General features: G+C 39.5%; 1 protein-coding gene across 4 annotated transcripts; it reads left to right on the forward strand.

The window, feature by feature from the left end:
• The first annotated feature begins 248 nt into the window (after positions 1-248).
• On the forward strand, positions 249-20,291 carry cnbpb (CCHC-type zinc finger, nucleic acid binding protein b). 4 transcript variants are annotated; one of them, XM_043707973.1, is made up of 6 exons: positions 249-362; positions 8,562-8,699; positions 11,985-12,047; positions 12,137-12,335; positions 15,669-15,708; positions 19,897-20,291. In XM_043707973.1, exons 2-6 carry the CDS (start codon positions 8,579-8,581, stop codon positions 19,915-19,917), a joined length of 444 nt encoding a protein of 147 aa, XP_043563908.1. In that variant the 5' UTR covers positions 249-362; positions 8,562-8,578; the 3' UTR covers positions 19,918-20,291. The 4 variants fall into 4 exon arrangements, with proteins under 4 accessions (XP_043563908.1, XP_043563909.1, XP_043563906.1 ...); XM_043707974.1 differs by lacking the exon at positions 15,669-15,708; XM_043707971.1 differs by lacking the exon at positions 19,897-20,291 and having other exon boundaries at positions 250-362; positions 15,669-16,660.
• The last annotated feature ends 535 nt before the right edge of the window (positions 20,292-20,826 follow it).

Genomic DNA, 20,826 nt, shown 5'->3' on the forward strand with positions numbered 1-20,826 from the left:
TAGTCAACAAACGATATGCCTTCCAACCAGCCCTGACAACGCACCTCAAAAAAGAACTTGAAAAGGAGCCAGGCCGCAGCACGGCGCAATCGCGGAGCCGGTGGAACCCGATTGGTCCGTCCGTAGCGGAGGGCGGGTCGCAGCTCGGAAGAGTGGCAGAGGGCACCTCCAACCATGCGTCGGGATTCCGGGAGCGGGACGCGTTAATTGGTGGGTGGTGGGCCTACGTGCCGTGTGCAGTGGGTCCCGCCCCCTCTCCTCCCTCCGTGTGCAAACCGCGTGACGCGTGCAGAAGGAAAGAGCCAGAAAAAAAACTGAAAGTCGGTGGCCGGAGGTTGAGCGGAAGGCGCAGTCCCGAGACAGTGAGTAAATAAAACGCATTAGAGAACGTGTGCGGCGGGGTGTCTCGTAGCGACGCGGCGAACCTGACTCTTCCCACCCCTGTTCCCTCCCGGAGAGTTAACGCTAGCTGCCGGGCTCCCGTGGGTTAAACTCTGAAGAAGTGCTGAGGTAAACAAGTGAATTTCTGACGGCGCATTGCGGCCTGTGTGTCAGGCTGTCGGGTCGAACCTCCGTTCCTAATCGCCAACCTCCCAAAAGAAAAGTCTACTACTTCCAAATAAAGCTTATCCTCTGTGTGTAGCTCTGAAACCTCCCCTTCTCTTCCCTGCCACCACTCTGTTTCTCCTATTATTGTTCTGCCGAGGCCTCCCGAGCCCACACGCGGTGTCCCTGGGAGGTGTGTCTGTGTCACTAGGCCCGACGCCTGCCTCGAGTTCCAACGGCGTGCTCTTGTGTGAAACACGCCGCACCCGACTGATACCCCCTCTCCTCCCTTCGGGCTGAGGCTTGGTTCTTGTTCGCCCTCCTCTTTTTTTCCCTGTGTGTGGAGCCCTTATGTTGGGACTCTCTCACGCGGAATGGGGTGAGTCCGCCTTTTTTTTCCTCCTTGGCGCCGCTACGTGTGACGGCCCCAGCGACAAATCTGGGAGGCCAGAGTGATGTCGGCTGGTCCCCATAGGCCCGTCTTCACCGCTGCCTGACTCCCAGAGAATCCCGAGGCCGCTGTTCAATCGTTTTAGTAACACGGAGTCAATTTATTCCGAAAAATAAGGCTATTTGTTAAACCAATAACTGAGACCACACCCCCTTGAGGCGTGATTTAACCTGAAACTTGAATGAGCTCGACTTTGGCGGGAAAGAAATTATTTTTTGTACGGATGGTGTAGGAGGTTACGTCCACGTGTATTTCTCTATCGACCTCAAATGTCCAGTTTAGGATAGGTTTTCTGAAGGTGCATGAAATCAGGTTGCCTTATTTTGGGCAAACGAGAATTTTATTTAAGATGGTGTAAGTTTCTGTCTCGTACAAAACAAAGGAGCAAATTCTTTTGGGCGTCTACACCTTTTTTTGTATATGAATATTTGCCATTCATTTGGTGCATTGTACGAGGAAGTAACTTGCAAATGTCAAGTTATGCAGTGTTGTTAGTGTGACTACTACCCGAAAATACTGTTTAATGCCTTTGGAACTTATTTATTTCCTTTTCACAGTAAATTGTTAGATTACACTTTATCATTGTTTCAACCCAAGAAAGCAGTGGATGCTGTTTGGACTCCTGTGCCAGTGCTCTTCAACTGTTTTGAATTACTGGTCTTTTTACTTTAAAGAAACTAGGTTTGTAGTATTGTTGTTCTTCAAGTTTCCTGCTTCTCCTGTAAATTGAGTCATCTAGTTTTAATTACTATAGTGGGATAGTAGCATAGCAATAATGTTACTGGTCTAGTAATCCAGTAGCCTAATTTAATGCCGTGATGCACATTTGGGGGAGGCAATGGCCTTATGGTATTATCACTATCCATCCTGAAACTCAGCTAATGTTCCAGGGACTTGGATTCCAATCCTGCCAAAGCAGATGGGGGAATTTAGATTCAGTTTTTTAATTAAATCGGGAATGAAGAATCTGACCATGAAACCATTGATAGTCTGGAAATGCCCATCTGGCTCGCTAGTGTCCTTCAGGAAATAAAATCTGTTATCCTCCCTACATGTAATTCCAACAATGTGGTTGACTCTCATTTGCCATCTAAAATGGCCTAGCAATAAATGGGGGGTGGGGAGAGAAGCAGTTGAGACTAACATGCCCATGTGAATAACAAAAAATCCTGTTGCAACATCTGGGGGAATTCATTAGTTTTTTTTTTAGTGCCCTTTATTCTTAAAATAGTGTCAGTTGCAAGTTCAGTATTTGAAGTAAGTGGCTTGTTAGTTGCTGCAGTTAAGTCAGTCAAGTTGTGGATCTGGAATCTTGTTAAGGTCAAACTGAGGATAGGTTTCCTGTTCTGAAGGTCATGAGTTAACCTGTTCATTTGGTTATAATAGTTATGGTCACTACTGGGACGAGCTATATAATCACTTTAAATTTCACCAGCTGCTATAATGTTTTGAGCTTGTTGGTAGAGCATTTGCCTGGGTCTCTGGTTCCTAGACCAATGACATTAATGCTACATCACTGCCTCCCACGCTGGCTTATATCTGACTTGAGAATGTACGTCAAAGTCATTTACTTTCAATTAAAATGGCCTGGCAAGGCTCCCTGCTAGGTAAATCACAAGCATTTGGGATGGACAGTTCTTCCAGTCTTGCTAACCGTGCTGGCATCCCATAGCAGACAAACTTTTGACTTAGGACACTCAGACTCTGCTTTCATTTCTTACACATTTATGCGCGCAATCTGAATGGTAGAAGCATTCTTTTTAAGTGTCTGTCTTCATAATTTTGTTTATGCTTCTGTCAAATATGGGATTTCTATAGATATGACGTGCTTTTCTAAAATAGTTGTACCAAGCTGCATACCTAATGTAGGGCTAGCTTGTCTTGGATAAATGCGACTGTTCTAAAAATCACTTGATTTGCATTTCCATTGCAAATATGTTATCATTGAGTTAACTTATTTGATTTGACTTTAAATGCAATTTTTACTTCACATGTCTTTCATTTAACCTGGAACTGTGACCTTTATCATTCAACTTCATGAATTAAACATCTGAAGTAGTAGTGCCACCTGCCACAGTAAAGTATATAGCCGTTCACAGGGTTGCCATTGGTCAAACATTTGATACTCGGGTACGTGTTAGAATTGGAGTTGATCACACGTTTTAGTGAACATCCTGAGGTGGGGGGATTGAGCTAAGTTTTAGCTGAAAGCACAGGTGGCAGTAGTGGGATGAGGAATTCTGGGATTAATGAGAAACTGCAATAAGTTATGTTGACAAATGTTGCTGTGAAGATAAATTGAATAATGCATAAGGAGTCTTGGTTTGAGTTCCACCATTAATTTTGGTTTTCTAATTTGATTTTAAATACAGTTTATGAAGAATGACAACAATTGACCTTGATTCTTAACCTGTCTAATGGGAGTGAGCAATTCCCAGGAGGGTGTCTGCTGTTACACTTGCATTTTTAAAAAAAGCCCTACCTCCAAGTACTTAATTATGTTCAAGAAATGAAACATTGCAGTCTAATTCGAGAAAGAACAAAAAAGTTCTGCCACCAGTTTTGTTTCTGTTATATGTCAGATAGTATGTTTGGGAAGCTAAGATACAGTTGAGAGATTTAAGTTTTGCCACTTTGTGTCCTGTTTTTCATAGTTTGGTTTACTATGGCACCTTCAATTTTTTCCGTGTTATACCATACATTATATAAATTTCAAAAGGAATTTGTTCAGCCAATTTTATTAAATTTGTTTGTCTTTGTGGTCAGTAATTCTTGTTTGCTTTTGTAAGGTACACACCGTATTCCATTCTGCTCAATTATAATAAAAAGAATTGTCAAGATACATAAGAATACTGTACATAGTGTGGTACGTACTTTGGGCAACTAAGCTGATAGTTGCAAAACCATGCAGAGTTCTGAGAAACGGTCAGTTGGCCTGAAGCATTAACTCTCCTTAAGTGCTGCCAAACCTGCTGAGCTTTTCCAGCAATTTGTGTTTATTAGAAGTACCATTGGATTCTTATTAGTATGCTCAGGCATTGGTTTCCGTAGTCCAGAAGTCCTTCATTTTTTAACTTGACAAGGTTCCTCATGGGAGATTGATTAGCAAGGTTAGATCTCATGGAATACAGGGAGAACTAGCCATTTGGATACAGAACTGGCTCAAAAGTAGAAGACAGAGGGTGGTGGTGGTGGAGGGTTGTTTTTCAGACTGGAGGCCTGTGACCAGTGGGATGCCACAAGGATCAGTACTGGGTCCTCTACTTTTTGTCTTTTACATAAATGATTTGGATGCGAGCATAAGAGGTACAGTTAGTAAGTTTGCAGATGACACCAAAATTGGAGGTGTAGTGGACAGCAAAGAGGGTTACCTCAGAGTACAACAGGATCTGGTCCACATGGGCCAATGGGCTGAGAAGTGGTAGGTGGAGTTTAATTCAGATAAATGCAAGGTGCTGCATTTTGGGAAAGCAAATCTTAGCAGGACTTATACACTTAATGCTAAGGTCCTAGGGAGTGTTGCTGAACAAAGAGCCCTTGGAGTGCAGGTTCATAGCTCCTTGAAAGTGGAGTCACAGGTAGATAGGATAGTGAAGGCAGCGTTTGGTATGCTTTCCTTTATTGGTCAGAGTATTGAGTACAGGGGTTGGGCGGTCATGTTACAGCTGTACAGGACATTGGTTAGGCCACTGTTGGGGGGTGGGTGACTTGAAGCTAATCCCACAGTGCTAGTCTGCCCATACCTCAGTGAGTTTTGGCTGAATCATCCTGCTTATCTGACTTTTTTCAAAAATTCACTTGTGGGTGTTGCCCTTGGGAAGGTGATGATCTGCCACCTTGAACTGCAGTCCATATGCTTTAAATTTATCCAAAATGTCTTGCTGAGGAATTTCATGATTTTTGACCTAGTGACAGTGAATGGTGATTATATTTCCAAGTCAGGATAGTGAGTGGCTTGGAGGGGAGCTCACAAATGTTTCAATGTATCTGTTGCCCATGTCCTTCTAGATGGTAGTGGGTTGGAAGGTGCTGTTTTAAGGATCTTTTAAATTTCTGCAGGGTATCTTGTAATAGTAGCAGTGCAGACTGAAATGTTGATTGTGGAGGTGGTACAAATCAAACTGGCTACTTTGTCCTAATGATGTCAAGCTTCTTGTGTTGATGGAGCTGCATCTCTCCAAGCAAGTTGAGGGGGAAATATTCCAGCAAAATCCTGACTTGTGCCTTGTAGATGATGGATAGGTTTTGAGCTAGTAGTGGGTTACTCATTGCTGTATTTCTAACCTTTGGCCAGCATTTGGTACCACTTTGTGGTGAGTTCAGTTGAGTTTTTGGTCCATGGTAACCCCCAGGATGATTAGTAGAGATTGTGATTGTAACACAGTTGAATGTCAAAGGGCAGTGGTTTGGTTGTCTCATTGGAAATGGCTAATTCTGGCATTTGTGTGGCATGTATGTTACTTTCCTGTTGAGTCCAATCTGGGACGATATCCGGATCTTGTTGCATTTGAACATGGACTGCTTCAGTATTTGAAGACTTGTGAATGGTGCTGAACATTGCAATTATTGGCAAACAGCCACACTTCATGATGGAGGGAGCATCAATGAAGCAACTGAAAAATGGTTGGGCCTCGTACACTACCTTGAGGAACTTCTGCAGCGATGTCAGTCATCTCGGTTTCAGGACCTCCAATGGCAAACGCACCAGCTGTGACTCCTACCAGTGAAAAGAATACCACCCGATTCCCATTTCAGTTTTGCTTGGGTTCCTTGATGCCACACTTTGAATGCAGTTTTGGTGTCAAGGGCTGTCATTCTGTCCTCACTTGATTTCAGTTGTCTTGTCCATCTGTCTTCAGTAGTCAAAAGCTTTCAGTCTTGCTATTTGCCATGGTACCAATTTTCCTGTCATCTGTGAACTTACGGATAAACCTCACATTCGCTTCTGCATTAACAGACTACAAACAGTGACAGATTGTGATATGCCACTGGACATGGGCTTCCTGCCAATTGCTGTTGATCCTGAGGTTCTTAACTACTTAACCAGTCCCATGCAAGACATTGTCGAAGATTTTCTAATGTCCATGTAATTACATCCACTACCTTCATCTAAACATCTAGTCACCAACATTTCTGCACAGCCGCTGATTTCCATGATTGGCACTGACACACCAGTCGTACAGCATGGAAACATCCTTTTGGTCTGCATGTCTGCCCTGACCAGATATTCAATCTGAGCTAGTCCCATTTGCCCCATATCCCTTTATGCCCAGTCTATTCATATACCAATCCAAATGCATTTTAAACGTGGTAATTGTACTCACCACCTCCACTACAGCAGCTCATTCAAATGCATACCACTCTGCATGGAAAAAGTTAGCCCTTCACCTAGTTTTGGACTGCTGATCCTAGGAACAAGACTTGACTATTCAACCTTTCCATGCCCTTCCATAGTTTTATAAACCCATGAGGTTGTCCCTCAGTCCCATCCTGTTTCAGCCTCTTCCTGTAACTCAACTCTCCCTCTTCTCCAAGCAAAATCCTTAATTTTTTTTTTGTGTACCCTCCAGTTCAATATCTACCCTATAAGTGACCAGTATGCTAAAAGTGGCATCAGCATATTGATTTCTGGTTCTGGAAATTGCTGCCATATGTGTGCCTTGGAAACCTACTTGGCCAATAACATTGTAAGTAATCTGTTCACCAAACCTCAATCTAACCAAACAGATGTTCGTCTGACAAAGCCATGCTAATACTTGCACATCCAAGTGGAGGTTAATTCTGGCCCTCATGTTTTTCCCCAGTTTCCCACTGATACATTTATTTGGCCTATATGGTGTCTTGGATTATACCCCATCCTCTTGAAGAACGCTGCCATATTAGCTATCCTATAGTTCTCTTTACTGCTTTCTATACTTTCTCCCTCATGAATATTGATATAAAGGACTCCGATAAAACCTCAGCCATTCCTTCTGGCTCCAAGGAGGCTTAGTTTGTTGTAATGAAAAATGTAGAGGAGACACTGAAACCTTTCAGGTCATGGTTGTATTGCTGATCAAAGTGGCCGTTTTGATCCAGAGAGTGTTGAACTTTGAATATTTGTAGGGTGAACACATCCATGTGAGTGGAGCATGACTGGGAAAAGGTGTCAAATGGTGAGTTACTTGACACTTTTCAACTCTGGCCTGATCTTGAAGCCAGAGTGCTAACTTCATAGTTACAACTGACAAATCTTTTCCATGGTAATAGAGTTAAATGTAAAGCGATTATCATGATGGTCATAGTCATCACATGTCTTGCCTTGTGGTTTGAGTGCTGCTTGTAAATTAACATTCCCATCCTGTGTTGGAAGAAGTGTCATTCAGTCAACCCTTTTACAGTTGGGGCACTCACTTAAGGGTGAGAACATTCTTTGCTCTACTGATCCCACCAAGCATCAAGGCAGAGCAAAGTGCTGGAGATACTCAGCAGTCTGGCAGTATCTGTTAATGTTATTGGTTCTGACAGATCACTGACTAAAACATTAACTTGATTTTGCTCTACATGGATGCTACCAGACTTGTTGAATTTCTCCACTTTTTGTTTCAGGTCTCCGGTGCCTGCAGTTCTTTTACTCCAGTTCTGGAAATTTTTTTTCCAATTATCATTAACTTCACTTTTCCTAGGACTACTTACTCTAACATGACTAAAAGCAGGTTGTCCAACCTCAACCCTGAAACTCAGCTTGTTTGTCCTTGCTCGGACTAAAGCTGCAGTAGGGTCTGGAATAGTAGTGCTTGCAGAGCTCAACTGAAAGTTCACCAGTTTACTGGTGCACAAGGGCTCTTTGTCATCCTTGGCTACCTATCTTGTGGTTTGAGGGTCTGGCATGGTAATTGGCTGGACCTGATTTGTTCTGCTTTTTGTAAACAAGATACCTGGATCGTTTTCCACATGCATATGTACCAGTATTGTAGCTGTATGGAACAATTTGACTAATGGCACATAGTTCTGGAGCAAACATATTGCAGCCTACATAGCTGGAGTGTTGTCTCGGTCCATGTGTGTCACTGTATCCAGTGTATTTCACTTCCTCCAGCTGGCCTGAAAACATTTTGATTCTGATTCTAGATTCTCCAGAAAGAGGTAGAAATGGATCATCGCCTTGGTAGTTCTGGCTGAAGTTAGATGCAAGTTATTCAGTTTTGTAATGGTGTTCTGGACTTTCCATCAATGAGGATGAGTATTTGTGAAACCACCTCTTGATTATGTATAGTGAACTCTATATAGTAGTCTACTTTTTTAAACCTAATTGAGAAAATGAATACAGCAGGTGAATCTTATTTTTGTATTTCTCAACTTTTGCTGTAAAATATCACTTATGTTTTCCAAAGTTTGTTTATAGGCTGTATTTTTAAAGTTGACCTTGAATTAAAGAAAAGTTGTTGGAAGACTGCAAAACTATGCCTTCATAACCTATCAAGTAGAAATGTGTGCTTAAATTCACTCAATCATGCTTTATTTTCTTTGCTGGAATGGTGGCTATAATATTTTTTAATGACCTGATTTTTCTCTCTCCCTTCAGACCAAATATAGCTCATCATGAACAGCCAGGAGTGCTTTACTTGTGGACGTAGTGGACATTGGGCACGTGAGTGTCCAAATGCAGGTGGACGCAGTCGGATTAGAGGTCGTGGCAGAGGAAGTTTCACTGCTGCAAGAGGTAAGCTAAGAATTTTGCTTCTTACTCATTGCATAAACTTAGCAGAAAATGCCACGCTTCCTATACTATAAGATAAAATGTTCCAGGGTGTCCTGAATTACTCCTGATAAGTCATGTGCACAAATTTGAGGTTTTTCTTTGTTCCAAATAGGCTGGTCCTTAATTACTCCACCTAAGTTTTTAGCCCTGGCACTCGTTGCATAACTAAATAATCTGTCTTGTTTAGAGTTTTAAAAAAAGTCAAGTCTGAAATAGCATTTGTCTGCTTATTTGAGCCAAATTATTTGGTTGTTCTCATAGTCTAATTCTGCAATGTGGTATATCTTTATTAAAGTTGAACATGCCATAGTTAGGCACTATCATTGTTATAGCAATTTTATAATTGAAAGTTAAATCTGTGTTCCTTTTGCAAAATAAATTTGTGTGGCATATCTTAGGAACATCTTATAATTAAGAATTAAAGTGGGTAGAAAGTTCAACTGGAAAAGCTTGTGTTAGCACACACAATCCCATGTCACTTCTGATAGAACTCTGTAATTGGATCCTTTCAATCTGGTTTCCATGCTTACCACGGTATCAAATAACATTCTTCTTGGAAAGCATTTTTAACAGTGATGTAAGTAAACTACCCTTGCCCTTCTTTGTGACTTGACCATTCTCTTGCAACTCATCACTGGCATTTGTCTATGGTGCTACACTCCTGGCTTTTATTATCTAATGGTGAACGTGAAGTCATCTGCAATGGCTTCTCTTTTAAAATTCCTTTGTTTTCTCCCCCCCCTCCAAGGATCTACTCTGGCCCCACCATTTCTCTTCAGGGAGAAGCATGATATCATTCGCTTCTATTAGCGTGCTCATGACACCCACTCCATCTCATCGCCTCAAGTCTTTTGACTCTGTGCTACATTGCTAATCTGCTCATTTGCCATCCAGTATTAGATCAAGACCTCTTCCTAATTAAATATTAGGAAGATTGAAGCCACTGTCATCTCCCTAGCTACTAACTGCATCCCTATCCTTGCAACTGCCAGAGGTTGATGGTTTGTTTATGCAGGATGAGCTTCACTAAGACAGTCTATTTTCACTCTGCAATATCACCCAATTCTGCCCCACTTTGGGATATCTGCTGAAACCCTTTGTCTGTTGCGTAATCTAATGTGCTTCTGGCTGACCATCTAACTTCTGCACTAATCTTGCTTGTTTTGCTCCACCATCACCCTTGCTCATCTTAATGTATATTTAGTTGCTGGTTAAGCAACTTGCATCTTCATTTGTAGAATCTCTCTCCATTTCTGTAATTTCCTCTTGTCTCTAATTTTGTTCAGAGTTTGTCATGCCACTGAAAAGTTTTGGAACGCTTTACTGCACTTATTAAAGTGCAATTTGGATTTGTATGCGTTACAGCACCAAAATTTGGACTACAATTGGTCTGTAATCTGTATGTGATGTTTTGTAACTTTTGAATATCAGTTAATTGAACTTTAGGTAGTTGGATTGCACCTGAGGTTTTTATGATGCCAATTTGTATAGAGCTATACAATATTTAAATACTGACTTGAAATTGGTCTTTGTAATGGTAGTGGCTGAGTTAGTATTCATTGGTATTACTCCTTTTGAAACTGGGAACTTCGAGTCTATATGCAGAGTTAGTTTAGGTTGTGGAATGATTATAGGCACAGTTGCATGATTTAAATGACATTTGGACAGGTACTTGAATAGGGAAGGTTTATAGGCCAAATGCAGAATAATGGGGCTAGTTTTTAGCTTGGAAACTTTATTGGCATGGACAAGTTGGAGTGAAGGATCTGTGTGCTGTATGACTGAAATTTCTCATGAATTTCTTTAAGTTCAGATTATAGCATCTGTCTTGTATATAAATCACTTTATTCTGTGCTCCAGACTTTCTAAAATTTACTTGCTGTTACCTGGTGTCTTGTGTGATTGGCTTCTTGGTGATGTTGCTGTACACCTGGAATCTCCCTTTGTGTCAGATTCAAACTGATGTTGGGTGAATTTTGAAAGGTGATCAGTAAATGTTCTTTGGAAACCTGAAGACAGCAGCAAGCTTTTTTTGGCTTCTGACTGAATTCAGGGTAGTTTTTCTCTTCTATTGTGGCTAACTTGCTTTGGGAAGATAAATGCTCAAACCTAGTAGGATGGGTGTTTTCTCATCTTAGGACTGAAGCACACTGTCTTATTCTTGGAAATTTAAAAGGACCTAAAGTAAGGAAATTCTTTAGATTAGAAACTGGAATTCTGTTTCAAGGTATGGAAGTGAGGTCACTGAATACTTTTATTTTAAGCCAGGGATTCTTGTTAAGGAAGGTAATAGATGGGAATGTTGGAGCAAGCTTGAAGTATTAAATGGCATACTTCTGTACACTTTATATGTTCACATCTTTCTTTTGAAGCTGCCCAACTCAATGGAGCCATAACAATGTGGGCAAGCTCTGACAGAATTGCTTTTCTTAACTACTGACAAGTTAACAGTCAAAAAATAGGTAGTATCTAGTTTCCGTGTTTGAGGCCAGGAGTCATCTGAGTGGAGTTTAACCACTCCAGATTTAAACACTTTTTTTTCAAATTGAAAGTAAGACATGAATGGAACTTTCTGGTTTGCATAGTAGAGTATATCCAACTTGAGATGGAAAGGGAAGTTCTTTCCATTATACTGCATCTTGAGTCTTCTGAGTTTGTGTAGTAAGGCTGAGTAACATGATTTTACCAGTGATGGCAATGTACAGAGGAACCTCGATATCCAGCATTCAATTGTCTGATTATCTGGTAAGATCGCAAAGCCCCGATGCTTGACTAAACTGTTATCCGGTATTCGATTTAAGCGAATGAAATACTACTTGTGTGTTCTTCGGATAATCAAGGTTCCTCTACACCAAAACCTAGATCGTAACTGTTCTAGATCTCTTAAGGATATGTTCAACTGAAGACAGAGTTATATGTGACTCTTGGTGTCCAAAGTGAATAGTCCCACCATTGATTGGGATATCTAAATAATAACAATTGTAAGTATTGATACATCTGTTACATGACATGACTGTTCTGAGATTCAGCAAACTGACCTAGTTTTAAGAGAATACATGGCATGTGAATATCATAGAATTATAAATGTTAATCAACATTTTTTTTGTAGCCTATATTTTTCCATTCAGTAACTCAGGCTCGCTTCATGAAACTAGAGGCATTCAAGTAAGCAAATTTCTGCTTGCATTGCTACATGATATATGTTGTTTTTGTTGGACTGTTTTTAAATTTGCACTTGATTTCCAGATATCTGTTATCGTTGTGGTGAATCAGGCCACCTTGCAAAGGATTGTGAGCTCCAGGAAGATGGTAAATATGTAATTTTTTTTGTTGTTGTTTGGAGTTGGGCAATGAAATTTATTACAAATGAAATTAACTTTAATACTGTCATGTTTTAGCTTGCTACAACTGTGGTAAGGGTGGCCATATTGCCAAAGATTGCAAGGAGCCAAAGAAGGAGAGGGAGCAGTGCTGCTATAACTGTGGCAGACCTGGACATCTGGCCCGTGACTGTGATCATGCTGATGAGCAGAAATGTTATTCGTGTGGAGAGTTTGGGCACATTCAGAAGGACTGCACTAAAGTCAAGTGCTATAGGTATGAAGCATGGTCAAGACTGTCTGAACATTATTTGTGGCTGGAGTGATGTAAATTAAGTAACTAGTTTGTTTCTGAAAATAAGCAATACTTTTATCTCTGAACAATTAAACTAGAATGTCTGCTGGAACAATAACAATCAAGGCCATCTGACATTCTTGGACCTGCATTTCATCCACTACTTTTGAATATTTTTAACTGATTATCTTAGAGGGAAATTGTTTTTAGTAGGTGTCTTGTCCTTGTGGCTATTCATTTGAGCCCTTCTATGTGACTGTTCCCAAAAACTGAACCAGGCATTTGCTTTAGTGCAGTTGATTGCTTCAGCAACAGCTGTTATACAGTGTTACCTCCAAGCTACATGCATTCCTCAAGCTAGGAAATGGTAAAATGAGAAATTTCTTAACTCAATTGTGAATCTCTGAAATTCTCTAGCCCAGAGGCCTTGGCTGTTCACTTGCTGAATATATTCAAGGTTGAGATAATAATATATTCCTTTTTAAAGCCCAAAACTATGTACACAGACAGGCTGTGGTAGAAGATGGGGCTTTTATTATTGAATTGTGGAGTAGTCTTGAGGGACAGCATTGTGTCCGCCTTTAGTCAAGGGAGTGCAAGTTCTGGATTTTCCAAACTATATGGCCAAGAGTTTGATATGAGCCATTCAGTTACTTGTGGTTTTAATCTATTGGCTTTCCACTATAAGGTAACTTTTGTTAAATCTGCTTTTGGTCTGCATTCAATTGCAGTTAGAATAGTGGTCAATGTGACATGCTGTGAAAACTTTTTGCATCTGACCAGTCAAAGAAAATTAAGATTAAAATTCTAGTGCATGTGCATTCCCCATCTTTTGAGATATTGCATTCTTTATGGGGCCACTGGTTTTGCATTACTGAGAAGATAAAATAGACCAGTAATTAAAATGAGTCAGCTGAGTGAGATTTGAATGATTTATTGGCTGTCAATTTGCAGGCATGTTGCATGATGCAATGTGTAAAGAAACTGAGATCCACTTCAATTTGGTACTTTTCATATTTCTAGCTAAATTAAACTCAACTTCCACATTATGCACTGACAAGATTGAATATTCATTGTCTACAGAATGCAACTTCCTGTGGAATTGAACTGTGATATTTGATATTTTAAGGGAACCTTTAGTGAATAAGGGAGGTTTGAATATAGGATGGTAGGTGCATGGACCCTCTGGAATATAAAGTAGTTTAATCGGAGTTTTGAGCTTAAGCTCCCCAAGTAATTCCTTGTGGTCTATTTGAGTATCATTGTGCTCGTCATCTGTCAAACCATAATCATTTCCTGTTACAAAACAAAGCACTTTCTCTGCTCAATTCAATATATTTATTTGCTTAGAATTGAAATATTCGTAAGAAAGAAGCTAATCTACAGAGGTAATAATCATAGCCAATAATCCATAATTAATCTATTGCACATAATTTGCTGACCCTCTTACAAACTCTTGGAAAATGGAATGTTTCCAATGCCAAAGTGGCAACTATGACTCCTGCATGTGTAGCTGGCACCAAAATGTCAGCAAAATCTCTTCAGAATTGCTTTGACATTTTGAGCAGCAGCTTTTAATATATGAAATACAAAAAGTTGCTTAAGTTTTAAATAACATGTTGATATGAGAGGACCACAGGACAGCCAATGTACTGTTTTAAGGGATCAGTGGATAAGTCAGGACACTACAGATCAGTCAGTCAAGCTTTAGTAGTGGGGAAACTATTAGAAGCAATTCTAAGGAACACCACTAATCTGCACTTAGTGAGGTAACGATTAATCTAGAATAGTCGGCTTTTTTCCCAGGAGAAGTGGTGTTGGTGAGATTGTATTTGAATTTTATTTGAAGAGGTTACCAGATGTGTTGATGGGAGAAATGAATTTGATGTCGTCTTAGCCTTCAAGGCTTTTGAAATGGTCCTTCATGGGAATCTGAATGCAAAGGTGTGATAGCTTGTGGGATCCAAGGAAATTGAGCTAATTGGATCCAGAATTGACTGAGTGGAAGGAAGGAAGGGGGTTATGGTTGGGTGTTTTTTGTGACTGGAAATCTGAGTCCAGTAAAGTTTTTCAGGGATTAGTAGTAGGGCTCTTGTTGTTATGGCATATATAAATGAGGGTTGGTCAGTAATTTTATGGATAATAGAAATTGGCAGAGTTGTAAATAATGAGGGTAGCCTTGGGTTACAGGAAGATAGACTATTAGATGGGCTGACCGATGGCGCACAGAACTCAATCTGGATAGGTAAAGTGGTGCATTTGGGCAGGGAATACATCAATGTTAGAATCCTGGAGAGTATAAAGGATCAGCATGACCTTGGTATGTGTCCCTTTAAGGTAATGGAGATATAGGCAGAAACTGGCACATTATTTTAGTACTTGGATGTGTATTTACAATATTGAGACATTACAAGCTATGGGCTAAGTGATGGAAAATGGGATTAGAATAGTTTTCAACCAGCACAGCCTTGATGGGCTGAATGTGTTCTTCTGTGCTGTGGACCTCTGACCTGTGACTCTGATTATAGTAATTCCTGCAGTTATATTTGGTTGTTAGATGATCTTGGTCTACTCCCATCCACCTCCTTTGCCCCTCCTCTTAGCCATTTATAAAGTAAAAGGCACAAACAATTTGCCATTCCTGTACCCCTTTAATATTGGTTAAGCATTATTTTTATATAAAAGGTACTATTTCAGGTGATTAACATTGAATTGTTAGAGAACTTGAGTAGCAAAACCTGTTGAAACAGGAGCGGACCTGTGTGCATAATATGCTGGTGCATTTCTACCCAGGATAAGGTGAAAAAGGGAATTCCATGCTTTCTTCCCCAGAGCATTTTCTACTGATAAACTTAGTTATGAGCAATACACAAGCCCAGATGTCCTCTTCAGATTATCAGCAGAATTAGTGATAACTTGAGACTTCCTGAAAAGGGCTGTTGGCTGAATCAAATCACCTTGAGTGCTACGTTTTAATACAAGGGCTCTACTTGAACAATATACAGGGGTCCCTGTCTTGTGATTGCTCATACTTACAAATGTTCCCATATAGGAGTGCACTTTTTCAAATCTGATGGACTCTAACAGAACCTGTTTGCAAGCCAGGGACTGCCTCTACTGTTGATTCTGAATTAAGCTTAATTTCTGATGTACTACCTGAGTGTAAGCTGCATTGGTAATGCCCATCATAATCAGGAAAAGTGGAGCTTAATGCTATTTGTTTCAGTAGACTTAGTTGCGTTGTCCCAAATTGAGTATTTATAGTTTAGTGTACATGTTGAAACTTGAATATGAAATATCTTGTTTAAATTACAGGTGTGGTGAAACTGGTCATGTTGCCATCAATTGCAGCAAGGCAAGTGAAGTGAACTGCTACCGCTGTGGTGAAGCTGGACATCTTGCACGGGAATGCACGATCGAGGCTACAGCTTAAATTTTTCTTTGTCGCCCCTCCTTTTTTTTCTGATTGATGGTTGTATAATTTCCTCTGAATCCTCTTCACTGGCCAACGATTGGCAGATAGAGGCTAGTCCCAGGCCAAGTGAGCTTTACTCAAAATGTAAAAGGAGGAAAGGGGTGGAAATTGACTTTCTGCATTTAACTACAAATGTTTATGTTTAGTTTGGTAGAGGTGTTATGTATAATGCTTTGTAAAAGAACCCCCTTTCCATGCCACTGGTGTATAGGGATTAATGAGTGGGAAGAGATGAACCCGATCAGTGACCCTTTTGGGTTCTAGAAGTGATTCTGTGGGAGGAAACCAAACCTGGAAGTGTCTGTGAAAACTTCCGCATGTGATTTCTTGAAATGTTGGTTTTGAATTGTTTGATCTTGGGAGCAGTTCATCACAATAACCAACATCTGTATCGGGGCCCTATGTCTCGTAAACAGCAAAGTGGGAGTAAACAATGAGAAAGAGCAAGCCTGTTCACACTTGAAAAGTACAGGTTTTTCTAAAAAGCATCATAGGAGTAACCAACTTAACCGTAGCTGAAACCAGAGTTGGTGTCAGAGATACAGATGTTCAAGCAGAAGTTTGAATAAATTTTTGAATGTAGTTTAGAGCTATAATACCCATTATGAAATACCACAACAAACACATAGCATACAGGATTGGAACTACACAGCAGTTGAATGTGTTTTCACAGAAATCAAGATGTTATTTTTGTATAATACAATTAGACTACTGTAAAGAATCATTTGCTTGAAATCAGTTTTTTTAAGACAGAAGGTAAAAGCAACTGAAGTCTTAGAACTATAGAAATGTAATTTTAAACTATCAATAAAGCTGGAGGAGGAAGGGGAAAGCTTGTCTGAGTGATCTTTGGACAGTATTCGGTGTACAATTTACATAGCTGTGCATTTCCATTTCTAGGAAAAAATACAAATTAGTTTGGTATTTTAATGAGCACATACACTGTACTTCTGATAAGTCAAGCGCATTTTGATTTTTAAAATGAATACTGGGTAACTGCATTAGGTGGAGGTTCAACTAAGTTTAGTCTAGATTAATCTGCTTTGCTTCATGAGGATTGCCAATAGATGTTTTTTGTAGTTCCCCTAATGCATGGATCTTTACTGCTCCCTCTGAATTATTTAGAAATACTTAAGGGGTGTGGTGTGGCAGTTGCTGACTAAGGTGAAATTGGGGAAGTTACTGCTCAATGTTGATGTTTTTCCTTTTAAATACAGATGACAGTTGAGGATTCAGTAGTTTAATTGAGCAAGTGTCTTTTAACAAACATCCTTTCTGGATTCTTTAAGGAAATTGAACAAAAGGTTTCTTTACATGTGAAGAAAGGAACCAGTAACTGAAGTCTAGACACCTTAAATTTAGAATTGAGTATTAATTTAACCAGACTCTGATTTGGAAAGGCATTCTGTGCCTGTAATTTAAGCTTGTTTTAATCTCAGCTGGTAGAGACTGCAGATAGTGTAGAAAATTGAATAGATTGAGAAAAACATTGTACTCTACAATAGGAAATGTATATGCAAACAGTAGTGGTGTAGCAAAACAGTATTAAAACCTTTTTGAGTACAAATTTATATTGAATAAATAGCTTAGTGCATTCTTTTAAACGCTAGCCTTGCATCTGCTTTACATTTTGAGATATGTCAGCATTGTTTGAAGGTTATTTGCAGTTACAAACCATTTGTTTCAAACTTAGTTGTGGTTCATCTAACAGTGATCCTTTGAAATAGCTATGTTGAGTCATTTGTAATGCTTTCTCTATCTTGGAAATCTTTCAGGCAACAGATGTAGATTGTGGCCATGCGATAGATCTTTTACGGTTAGTAGGCTGAGCTACAGAAATTATATATTTCTGGATGTGAGCAATGACTAGATACATACTGAGTGAAAAAGGTTTGGAACTTGTTATCTTGTATTTGAATTGTAGGAGGCTGAAATCATTAATCTTGAATAATTTTCCAACAATGAACTGCAGTATATAGGGAAACTTGAATAACAATGTGATCAACTTGTTTGACCTACTGATAAGCCCTCATTCCCAAATTGCCTATACTTAATGTATTCCTGCATTTGGGATAATTTCTGCAGTGTTTTCATTTTGGCAGTCTTGTACATTGTTCCCAAATGTACAGTTCCATTTTTAAAAGCTTTTTCCTGTTTTTTTGTTTAAATTTGAACATTTAATGGATAATAGATTATTATTATTGGGCTATTGTAAGTAAATTAATCACGGACTTCTGTCTAGGTCTGTTTCTATTATAAATGTGGGCTGGCTGAAGGGCATATTGCTTGTTTTAGACTGAAATGATGCATTTCTAGAAATTGCTTCAAAACCACTTCTGAATTTACATCAATGTATTTGTAATACAGGGTTTTAGAACGTGTTCCTGTTTTAGACCTTGAGTATGCTAGTGGAATTCTGAATCTTATCAATCTACTGAAATCATAAAAAAGGATTGGATAAAGGCAGCATGTGCTAGAGCAAGTGATCCCACAACCAACTGATCAGGACAAAGCTCCTTTGTGGGTAGTTGGTAATTATTCTACAATAATACTCAAATATTCTCCCCTCAATCCAGTCCATTATTCATTGTGGAGGTGAGGCTGAAATATTTTAGTCGTCATATTCAGCTAGACATCAGTGGGTGAATCTATTCAGCTTAATTTCATTCGTTGATAGTTAGAAATAATGAGAAGTAAAATAGTACAGCTAGGATGCGGTTGAGGCCCAAAGCCTTTGTATGAAGTGTGCTGTAGAACCAGCTGTGCTCTTCTCCCTGTCCCGTTACCACTACATTACCTCTTTCCATTAATCAAATGGCAGAGAATTGCTCCAGTATCTCACTCAAAAGTATTCTAATCTCAGTAATAGTATTGCAAAGTGTCATTGAGGGTGGAATTAGGTAGAATTTACTGGATAATCCAGGATACCTTGTGATCCAAATCTGGTTACAAACTGTATCTGGGAGCTGAGTTCCAGAGACTGCACTTGATATCAAGGCAGCTTTCAAGAATGGCCAATAAATGTGCAAAATTTTAGTTTGATTTGTGTAGGTCAATTATCAGTCGCAGAACATTACTAAGGAACTCCAGTAATGCTGTAGGCCTGACCAACTTTAGTTACTACTTCAAAGACCTCTTTAGCAGCACAAAAATGGGGATATTGACAATTTGTACACAACTATTCCCAAATCCCCTCACTGAAAGAGTCTGTGCCTACTTGCAGGAAGACCTGAACAACAATCTGGTTTCGATAAGAGGCCAGTAACACTGACACCACGTACTTGTTATGCACTGACCATCTCCAGCAATAGGAAAAATTGTATGAAATTCAACAGCATTACTTGCACTGAATTTTGTTACAATTCATAACCTGGAGGTTACCATTGACTAGAAATTTAGCTGAAGGATTGATGTTCTGTGGCTAACTTCCTAATTCATAAAAGCCTGTCCACGGTCTCCAAGCCACTGCAATGGTGTGATTAAATCATTGGACTGGATGAGTGCCCCAGCTTGATCATTTGCTACAAAGCAGACCAAATGCAGAGTACCATGCTGAGCATAATCTCCTTCCACCTAAGGTGCACATTGCTTGTATTTAATATATACTGCTACAGTGTGCTAAGTCACCTCCCATAGCACATTCCAAACCAGTGACCATTTGCAGTCCAGAAGAATAAAGACAGGAAGGAGCCAGTGTACAGTTCAGGTCTACATTGGTATTTTCTTTTGTAACAAGGAAAGTTTTAATTTATACCCTATATTGGAAATCTGCTGCATGAGATCGAGATAATTAATATATTTCCTGCTTTAACTATACCATTATTTTCAGTGGTTTCTTTTTCATATCTTAATCTGTGCTGACCAGCAGACCTTTACAGTTCAATTCCTAGAGATTTTTTTAATGTTGCTGTTTAGAATGATTCGATCTTGGGTTGAAAAACATCCTCATTAGGTACTACCTGGCTGGGACATGATGCAATTTTAAAATTTAAAATCGTGGCGGAAAGCGTGGTGTTACTACGAGGAATGAGTAGTGCATGGCTGACTAATGGTTTTCAATTACTGCAGAACTACAGTCTAAGAGACTAAAACATATCCACGTGGACTTTCTTCGCACACAAGCAGCTGTCAGGAACACGTGAACTGCTTTAAACATGCTAACTGGTCTGCAGAAGATGGTGGTCAAGAGGAGATGCCGATTCTTAAAGGAATGTGATACAATGGAAAGTTTGGACACTAAACAGGAAATCAAATTTGAACGAAATGAAACTCACGAACAATAAGGATATTGAATTAGCGATACTGAATCAGGAAGGGGATGAGCAAAAATCTGACAATACAGAAGGTACAGGACTAGTTAGTCTGACTGATCTCTCAAAGGAAACCACAACCTTGCACAGATGATAGAACGGGATAATTTAACTTAGTTGGTCTCCATTCATTGAATAAACAGAATAAACAAACTTACTTTTAGCACTGTCTTTTTACAACCCAACTCATTCAAACACTGATTACACCTTACAGCACAGCAATGTTCATTCCTCCTATTTGTGACTAAACAGAGGAACATTGACAGATCTCAAAGGCATCTCACTCCATTTTTAATTGCTAGATTTTTTTTTTCCAGAACGCCTACTCCTGTAATGTGTGTATCTTAGCTCTTTGCATTTGAATAATGGAGAACTACAGTTCCTCGAGTAACAGCAAATAACTTTAAATTGTGAAAATTGGCTTTTCATTATATATTTAGAGTAAGCAGAGGATTTAATAATATTAACTATACCAATTAGAGATGGAAAGTGCCATAATACATTCAGTTAACTAGTCTTCTGGGGCTGAGGCTAATAATGTGCAGAATTGAGTTCAAAAGCTATCCCAATACCTGGAAGACTTTAAATCCCAAAGTAAAGCTAGTTATGAAATTATTACTAAAAATGTATGGTTACTGACATCCTTTAGGGAAGGAAATCGGTTATCCTTAAGAGATCAGGTCTTTCA

This window comes from Chiloscyllium plagiosum, chromosome 18 (genome assembly GCF_004010195.1).
Source record: "Chiloscyllium plagiosum isolate BGI_BamShark_2017 chromosome 18, ASM401019v2, whole genome shotgun sequence".
In the NCBI taxonomy this organism is placed as follows: domain Eukaryota; kingdom Metazoa; phylum Chordata; class Chondrichthyes; order Orectolobiformes; family Hemiscylliidae; genus Chiloscyllium; species Chiloscyllium plagiosum.